Source organism: Xyrauchen texanus, chromosome 38, assembly GCF_025860055.1.
Source record: "Xyrauchen texanus isolate HMW12.3.18 chromosome 38, RBS_HiC_50CHRs, whole genome shotgun sequence".
NCBI lineage: Eukaryota > Metazoa > Chordata > Actinopteri > Cypriniformes > Catostomidae > Xyrauchen > Xyrauchen texanus.
The window spans coordinates 37,283,419-37,293,418 of NC_068313.1; the positions used below are offsets into that span (position 1 = coordinate 37,283,419).

General features: G+C 43.4%; 1 protein-coding gene across 1 annotated transcript in view; it reads right to left on the reverse strand.

Annotated features, from left to right (window-relative positions):
- LOC127632176 (arf-GAP with Rho-GAP domain, ANK repeat and PH domain-containing protein 1) overlaps nt 1–10,000 on the reverse strand; it is an 83,920-nt gene that overhangs the window by 54,496 nt on the left and 19,424 nt on the right. Inside the window, 2 exon segments of the mRNA XM_052110766.1 lie at nt 443–543; nt 7,806–8,792. Coding sequence (XP_051966726.1) covers nt 443–543; nt 7,806–8,686 — 982 coding nt within the window. The 5' untranslated portion in view covers nt 8,687–8,792.

Below are 10,000 nucleotides of genomic sequence, written 5' to 3' on the forward strand. Positions count from 1 at the left end.
TCTTAAAACATACTGCACATTGCCGGAAATGCATCAAAACAATCAATGATGTCCGTATAGTGCATGCTCACAAAAGACCAAGCACAGATGGGTGACTTGATATTGCGTCTTTTAAAAGTGCCGTAAGACGCATGCTAACTGTACACGAATCTCCCATGACCGGCCCATCTCTCTCCTCTTCACCTGTCTGAGTGACTGAGCACCAGTGGGCGGGGCCAATAGTGCAATGACTAAAAATCCAGAAGATGCACACAGGGGAGAATCCAGAACTATCCAAAACAAAGTCCAGAACTTTGCCCAATCAAATGCGCTCTAGAATGAGACCCCGCCCCCCCAATACCACCTGACTCCACCCACAAATGGCAAATAGAAAATCAGGTTTAATGACTATAAACTACCCCAAAAACACTCCACCATACCCATGAAGAGCATGTCCACTCACTGTTTCTGATGGCTGGCAGCGGGACTTCTCTCCTTGGAGATCTGATCCGAGGTGGAATATCAGGAGCTCGATCTGTTTCCCAGAGATCATCCACAGGAGAGCTGGAGGAGAGAAAGAACTGTCATCATTATCCAGGTGAGATATGTTGCTGCACGCCTCCGTGACCTCCAACAACGGGTTTCACGAGCACCTCTACATGAACACACACCTGTACTGCACTAACAAGAGTCACGTGACACGTAACACAACAGGTGCGCAGACATACAGATATATCATGCCAATTTAAAGCTGTTCAATCATGCCAACAAGGCATCTGGAATCTGACAGAAAGATGGCAAACAGACATACAAAACACTGAAAGTCTGATCTATCCTCCATAATTAATTTGCTAACATTTGGTCATCTTGAGATCATCGCATCAGCCAACAACTGTGACCATTTAGCCAATAAAAATCACTAAAATGAATGTCACTCGTCCCTCCTTTTCTTTAAATGTGTGTTCCAGTGACACACTTCCAATGCAAGTCAATGGGGTTTAATCTGTAAACATTAAAATACTGTTTCACAAGTATAGACACACAAACAATATGTGTGTTAACATGATTTTACTGTCATTAAATCACTCAATAACCGCATCTGTGTGAAGATAGAGATGATTTTACAACTCCGTTGCCATGACGATGTAACGCCGGTGAGCCCTTAAGAGATTATATCACACTGCAATCATGTAAACACAAATAATGTGTATGTCTAACTTATAAAATTGTTTATTTAAATATATACTGGCCCCATTCACTTTTGTACATTTGTATATTTAAGCGGTTTAAATATTTTTAAATAATTGAAAATATTTTCGCACCAAATTTCATCAATGAAAATTATATAATGGACAAATAAAAAATACTGGAACTTATTTTTGGAAGGTGAATTCCAGATCGGTGCAAATAGCATCTGCCACCCAGTGCAGGCATTTACACCCCAACAGTCTGGTGGAACCACAGAAATATACTGACAAACTAGCCGATAGGTGTCGCTATGGTGGCATGGGGTGTAAAGATGGTGTGGGAATGTGTTGCGACTGCTGTTCGACACTTTTCCCATCCGATTTCCTGTTTCCACCCTTAAAATAACAGATAATAAATGGGCCTGGGCAGCTCAGTGACACCTGGAATCCAGGGCGTGCTGAGCTTACTCCAGTCAGGTCTCCTTAGCAACCAAATTGGCCCGGTTGCTAGGGAGGGTAGAGTCACATGGGGTAACCTCCTCGTGGTCACTATAATGTGGTGCTCGCTCTCGGTGGGGCGTGTGGGGAGTTGTGCGTGGATGATGCGGAGAATAGAGGACTTAATTGGGAATTGGGCGTTCCAGGGAGTGCAGAGAAGGGTTTGATACGGAGGCGGGGTCTGTCGATCGCACTCGTTCCACGGCTCGATTGTGTGTCACTGCATCACTGTACTACTAATATAGAAATAAATAAGGTTATTTACAGGTAAGGTTAGGTTTAGGGGTTAATGTCTGTTGGCCTCTGCCCCTCCTATATGCTAGTATATAAATATGGGGGCAAATAACATCAGCCACTACTTGCACTGTGGGGTAAATAGCATCTGCCTATTTATTAGTGATGCTTTAATGATGAGATTTTGTCGCAGTCATAACGTGGCGGCCCATTTCAGCTTATCGCGGACCATTCGGGCCCTGTTTCGAGGCCGGCCCACCGGGAAAATTCCCGAACTTCCCAATGGCCAGTCCGTGCCTGTCTCAGTCTGAACGGTTGTTCGTCGTGCACACAACGGGACGTTTCGTTAGGCGGTGCGACGAGAAGACGCGTACTGCATACCAAGAGGCATAAACGATGCCTTCACATGGTACTTAGAAGGGAATACAATAATAACTGACTTAAAAAGTGAGTTCAGAATGACCTTTCAACTCTCTGACAGCGGATGGTCGAGTCTGTGTGGGGGAATTGAGCATAGGGATGATCACATCCGAAAGACCTGGCCATACAAACGCCCATTTATGGCCACACTCGGGACACAGACTGACTGAAATGACTGAAGTTCATGATGCTAGAAACAGAAACTCGTCTGTTCTCAGAGTGACATCATCCATTTAAAACATCTCCAGATCATCGGAGCGGGTTTGAGCAGCTTTGGAGGTGACAACAGTGTTATGGTTTGATGCGAAACAGGGGTGTCCAAGAGCTACAGAGATCCTTTTAACTTGACCTTTAACCTCAAAAGAACTCAATGTAGCTGCTATGAAAGAAAACGCAAGTCCTAATGTATCGTGATGAAGGCTGCACGGGTCTGTAATTGGTGTACCTTTCCGTGCCGAGTGGTCAAACGCGTCCCCTACTAGAGTTCCAGCAAGAGCAGAAAGCTCAACGCTGACCGCATTTATCAGTAGGAAGGAAGTTACTGAATACCGCTGTCTCTGAGAACTGTTTATATGTGAAGCACCAAATAGAGACAGACATAACGTGTGAATATACATGCATGACAGCACATGTGTAGACTGTAGCACATGCAATGCAATAAACACAAATGCAACACCAATTGCTTACAGCTAAGTAGACCGATCAGCCACAACATTAAAACCACCTGCCAAATATTGCGTAATATTCCCCCTCATGCCGCCAAAACAGTGCCAACCTGCCTGCTGTTCGAGTGGTTACCTTGAGTTCGAAACAGTCTGTCCATTCTCTGTTGAGCTCTCTCATTGTTTTGTTTTTGGCGCCATTCAGAGTCAATTCTAGAGACGGTTGTGTGTGAAAATCCTAACAACCACCTAAAATACCCTAGCAACGCGATACAAAAGTAACCACTTAGTAAACACTCTTGTAGCATCACCCCAAACACCTTAGGTTCCTAACAACCACCTAAAATACCCAAGCAACGCACTGGAAACCACTCAGATCAGCTTAGCAATGGGTTGCACATATGTTGTGAAGTCAGCTCAAACATCATGGAAGAGAGATTTGCAGAGCTAAAAAACACTCATACTTTCTTCAGAAAAATCTAGTTTCAGTTTTAGTGTTTTCTTCAGTGGCTAATGCATGAAACATTATACAAACTCCCACACAGACGACAGCTCTATAGTCCTAAAACCAGCACGTATCTAAACACACATCCTGACAACACACACACACACACACACACATCACACATCACACACACACACACACACACACACACACTAACATTAAACTAACAAAGTTAAAATAGCCCAAATGCATCCAAAGGTAAAGAACAACAGATAAATGGAGAATACACGACAAACATTCACTTGCACATTAAACACGGCAGCATTACGGCCATTCTTGAGAACACCGGAGATTACGTTATCCAGAGATACACGACAACCACATCAGAGAGAGACGATGAGAAGAAAACAGGTGTAAAACAACCTGAGAGAGACAGAAAACCACAACTCCAAACTACCAACCGCACAAAAGAATGACGGAAGTGAGTGTGTGAGTGTGTGTGTGTGTGTGTCTGTGTGTGTGTGTGTGTGGTGTGTATGATGTGTGTGAGTGTAGTGTGTGTTTGTAGTGTGTGTGTTTGTAGTGTGTGTGTGTGATGTGTGTGTAGTGTGTGAGTAGTGTGTGTTTGTAGTGTGTGTGTGTGTGTGTAGCGTGTGTTTGTTGTGTTTGTAGTGTGTGTGTTTGTAGTGTGTGTGTGTGATGTGTGTGAGTAGTGTGTGTGTTTGTAGTGTGTGTGTGTGATGTGTGTGTGTGTGTGTGTGTGTCTGTGTGTAGTGTGTATGATGTGTGTGAGTGTAGTGTGTGTTTGTAGTGTGTGTGTGTGTGTGTGTGTAGCGTGTGTTTGTTGTGTTTGTAGTGTGTGTGTTTGTAGTGTGTGTGTGTGATGTGTGTGTAGTGTGTGAGTAGTGTGTGTGTTTGTAGTGTGTGTGTGTAGCGTGTGTTTGTTGTGTTTGTAGTGTGTGTGTTTGTAGTGTGTGTGTGTGATGTGTGTGTGTGTGTAGTGTGTGTGTGTGTGTGTGTGTGAGTAGTGTGTGTGTTTGTAGTGTGTGTGTGTGAGTAGTGTGTGTGTTTCTAGTGTGTGTGTGTGATGTGTGTGTGTGTGTAGTGTGTGTGTGAGTAGTGTGTGTGTTTGTAGTGTGTGTGTGTGATGTGTGTGTGTTTGTAGTGTGTGTGTGTGTGTGAGTAGTGTGTGTGTTTGTAGTGTGTGTGTGTGTGTGTAGTGTGTGTGTGTGTAGTGTGTGTGTAGCGTGTGTTTGTTGTGTTTGTAGTGTGTGTGTTTGTATTGTGTGTGTGTGTTTGTAGTGTGTGTGTGTGTGTGAGTAGTGTGTGTGTTTGTAGTGTGTGTGTGTGATGTGTGTGTGTGTGTAGTGTGTGTGTGTGTGTGTGTGTGAGTAGTGTGTGTGTTTGTAGTGTGTGTGTGTGTTTGTAGTGTGTGTGTGTGTGTGTGAGTAGTGTGTGTGTGAGTAGTGTGTGTGTTTGTAGTGTGTGTGTGTGATGTGTGTGTGTGTGTAGTGTGTGTGTGTGTAGTGTGTATGATGTGTGTGAGTGTAGTGTGTGTTTGTAGTGTGTGTGTGTGTGTGTAGCGTGTGTTTGTTGTGTTTGTAGTGTGTGTGTTTGTAGTGTGTGTGTGTGATGTGTGTGTGTGTGTAGTGTGTGTGTTTGTAGTGTGTGTGTGTAGCGTGTGTTTGTTGTGTTTGTAGTGTGTGTGTTTGTAGTGTGTGTGTGTGTGAGTAGTGTGTGTGTTTGTAGTGTGTGTGTGTGATGTGTGTGTGTGTGTTTGTAGTGTGTGTGTGTGTGTGTGAGTAGTGTGTGTGTTTGTAGTGTGTGTAGTGTGTGTGTGTGTAGTGTGTGTGTAGTGTGTGTGTGTGTGTATATAAGTGTGTGTAGTGTGTGTGTGTGTGTATATAAGTGTGTGTAGTGTGTGTAGTGTGTGTGTGGTTTTATCTTTATGTGTTTATTTGTGTTTATGTGCTCTAGCCGTGAAACGTTCGGACACACTCGGATGAATTCTCATGATCTTACACATCTTATGATTGAAGATTAGACAAACAGGAGCGTCATGTGAATTACTTACAAACTCATAAAACTCAAATGTAAATGTTTGATTGTGGGCCGGCAGCTCATCGTGAGGAAACACAGATTAATAACAGAAGAGCTGCTGACATCTAGTGCTCACACACAGAACACGCATGACATTACAACACGCCAACAACAACAACAACAACTGACTTCAAGCACAGGAAACAGAATAACTGCGAGCTGAATGTATCTTTAAAGGAACATAATCCATCAATCAATCAAATATATGCAGATTAAAGATCAGTGACCGTCATCCTCTAATATTTTTAGGAGGAAGATTAAAAACACTTCTTAAAGTTTTCAACATGTTTAAACTTGTTAAAAGTGTCGATGACATACAGTCATTATATACTGAGGTGATGAATATTACAATCATCTACTTTAAAACACGTGATATTTCATCTTTGTGACACACATTTTTTTCAAATATCATGAATATTTGAGTCAGCTTTTTTTAAATCAGATAAAGATACAAGACTGTGCACTTAATGTCTTTAATGAGGGAATGCACTACAATCCCATGATGCATTGCAAATAATGTAATCAAATTTAAATGGGACCTGACTCCACCCCCTTTGATTTTCAGTGTGACGTTGCCATTTGCGTGTACACACACACATAATAAACATGCTGTTTGTTCCTCAGTGTGGCGCTGTTGTTACATTTGACACTGATATTTGATAAAGCAGCAACATGGAAGTAAACTATAGCAAGTTTAACACATGAACCGTATGATACGACTCTTGTCATTTGGGTGAACTACTGAAATAATGTAAGTTGTGCATCTGTTTACACTTAAGTGTACCTGAGAAAACACATACGTGTAACATGTAACCGATGATGTCTCGATTATGTGTTACGTGGAATCGAACGTTTTGCGTGTTGCAATTACATACAAAGTTAATGCAAAGATGCAAATAGATGCAAATTTGCGGCAGGAGGCGTGAATTAAGCGAATGGCGCGAAGCGAAAACGCGAAAACGCTTCATTCGCATGTTCACGCAAATTGACATTTTTCAACTCGTGCAAAATATCCGCATGACGTGTTGTCGCGAAAGCCTATCAGCATTGAGAATGTCCGGATGTCACTGACGTATCTGGGACTTCCACGAATCGTTGTGATATCGGCCATGGTTGATGGCGGAAAGAGGAGTTGTCGTAGAAGCCCCTCCTCCTGTCCATTTCCGGAAGAGAAGGTGGAATACTCGCGGGTTCGCGTTACTCGCGCAACCGCGAGTTTAAATACAAATTTAATCCATTGGCCAAACTTGCGCGAGCAATGCGAGGCGAATTATTTTTCCGCGTTTATTTGAACGCACCAATAGAAAGGATTCTTTGATGAATAGAAAATTCAAAATAACAGCATTTATCTGAAATAGAAAGCGTTTGTAACATTATAAATGTCTTTACACTCACTTTTGAGCAATAAATTGCATCCTTAATGAATAATAGTTCATTTCTTTCTCAAAAAAAAAAACTAAACTTATGAATGGTAGTGTATAATGTTACAAAAGCAGATAAATGTTGTTATTTTGAACTTTCTATTCATCAAAGAATCCTGAGAAAAATTTTACACAACCGTTTTTAATAATAATAATAATAATAAATTTGTCGTGAGCAGCAAACCAGCATATTAGAGTGATTTCTGAAGGATCATGTGACACTGAAGACTGCAGTAATGATGCTGAATATTCAGCTTTACGCCACAGGAATAAATAACATTTTTAAATACATATATATATATATATATATATTATTGTTTCCACCGGCGCATCCGTCGACCCCTGAAGGTTAAGGGTTAAAGTAGTTGATTATTAGTATAGAATCAATATATTCAAATGTTATTGCAAAATATTCAAATATATACAAATACATCAGAGCGTAGGGAGAGTGACTCGATTGCATCATTCACAGTGCGTCATGGGAGTGGGCGGAGCTGCAGAGCTCTTCTGATTCTCTGATTGGGATTATGGGTAATGTAGTTCTTCACCAGGAATTCTAATATTAAACTTGATTTTTTTTAGACAAAGTTCAAATAATGTGGACTGATGTTTTCAACAGAAGCATATACTACTCTAGAGCTCACCATAGGTCTGTCTTTAAACGTTTATAAGTTACATTATACATTATCGCCTATGGAGAAAATGAATGGGATTGTTACTTCATGAACCAGCTGTGCTCAATAATGTTTGGACTGGAATACTTGTCTTACCATTTACTGAATACTGAGAAGTGAAATTGGCATTGCAAACAGTCAGAGTAGTAGATGGCATGATTGTGAACATAAAGGGTGTTCTGTACCTGAAACTGGGCGTGCTTCCGGAAGAGGTGTTTCTAGAATTTGTAGTCCTTGTGGAGACGGAGATACGAGGGGGTGGAATGGGAGGTCTGAATGGGACCGGAGGGCATGACTGGGCATCTTTGGGTTCCTTCGACACACCCATAGTGTAGCTCTTAGGAGGAAGAGGTGGAGCGCCCAATTCTCCTTGCGAGGAACACTGCTCATACAGGTGGATCTGATCGGAAGAGGAAGGTGATGATGCAGGGAAAATGGAAGAGAGAGAGGGCGATATAGGTGATCGTTTCTTCTCGTACTTCTGGGGTTGTTGCGGAGGCTCTCTAAGAGTCAGGTGTTCCGGGCGCGGCCTCGGAAGCGGGGTGGGTTTGGATCGATCAGCAGGTGTGGCTGTTTTAGTCTCAGGAATGGTTGGGAGTTGTACAGTGTTTGTCTCCGTGTTGGGGTCAAGGGCTGTTGCCATGATTACAGATCCAGACGTAAAGGGAATAGGAGGCCGATTGGGCATGACCCGAGGCGGGACGGGAGGCGGGCGATTGTCCAGGTTGCTGTTGTACTCATTTGGCAGTTCCGCCCCTTCAGACGACCCTTCTGCAGACTTTTGAAATTTCGTCCTCTCTCTGGGAACGGGTCTGTCTTCATCTCTCTCCTCGTCTTCTTCCATCCCCGCCTCTGAGGGTAAAAGCTTGCGTAGACTCCCGAGAATCCGCTTCCTATGGCCGGGAAGTGCCACACCCATCTGCTGAAGTTTTGCAGATGTTAAATCCTGGCATTCCCACAACATTCCCAGTCCAGCCTCCTGGAATGCAGGGCAGTACTGGTCGAGCCGGAGGCCGCTCAACCACTCCACCACAGGCTGGTAACTCTCTGCCGGGATAAAGGACATGATCGGAAAACTGCCGAATATTTCGGAATGCTGCAGATACACACTTCAGGTCTATGCGACGCAGGGTTAGAGAATCATGAGCTCTGGAAAAAGAGGTGCACAGTGTCTGTAGGAAGAGAGAGAGAAAAACATATTTTCAGTCAATTTAAACAGTGTTGACCGATTTATAAACTAGAGGTCAACTGGTGGTATACTTTGGTGATGCTGATAACTAAGGTGGTGGAAAAGACTCATAACCATTTAATTAGGGGTGTAACCATCCATCGATCATATGTGGTGGTTGTGATGTCGTTGATTCAACGCGTGAACATCTCTTCGCTCTGCTCTGTCCGTGCGCCCTCGTCAACAGGGAAAGTGCAGAGCAGCTCAAACCTGGCTTCCCTCGATATCGTGGACTGGCCATCGAGAGAAACGAGCGGGCCAGTGGTTCGGTCGCGGAATGGGCCGAATGGGCCGCGATAAGCTAAAATGAGCCGCCATGTTATACAGAGCGAAACAGCGCCGCAATATGCAGAAAAGGCCCGCGAATCCCCACCCCCCCATGCTCGCCCAACAACTTTTGGGCCAGTTGCAGTATGTAAAATTCCGGGCCGACTTCTCGTCCCAGTCCAGCCCTGGCTGTGGTTGGTCGCTTTTCATGTCGGTCCGATGACCCCTTTCAATCTTGAGCAGTTCAAAGATGTATGCTGTGAGCGGGAGGCATCTCAAATATCATCAAAAGACGTGTGGAAAAGTAAAGCGTTTCTCAGGTGCGCAAAGTGTATCGAAAATATTTCCATGATAGTTTAAAGCGCTTTTAAGCACTTTGACAAAACGGGCCATTATTTCAGGTATTTCGGTACATGCGTTTCTAAAAGCTGAATTCAAGCACTTTAAGGACCTTGTGCGAACCCTGGACTGCGTAAAAAGGCACAAAGACTCATAAAGTCGATCGCAAATCGTATCGCGGCAGACTTTGAGGTATCGGCAAACATCAGATCGCTGACTAAAAGAATGGATATAAGATTGTATCTTGATGAAACTTGCAATTTACAACTATACGTTTAATCGGACAATAGTACTTAAAATTGTTTTTTTCGATGTTAAAAAAATTGTTCTTGGGGGCATAGGTATCTCAGCGAGTATTGACGCTGACTATCACACCTGGAGTCATGAGTTTGAATCCAGGGTGTGCTGAGTGACTCCAGCCAGGTCTCCTTAGCAACCAAATTGGGCCGGTTGCTAGGGAGGGTAGAGTCACATGGGGTAACCTCCTCGTGGTGGTGATTAGTGGTTCTCTCAATGGGGCGTGTGGTGAGTTGTGTGTGGATCGTG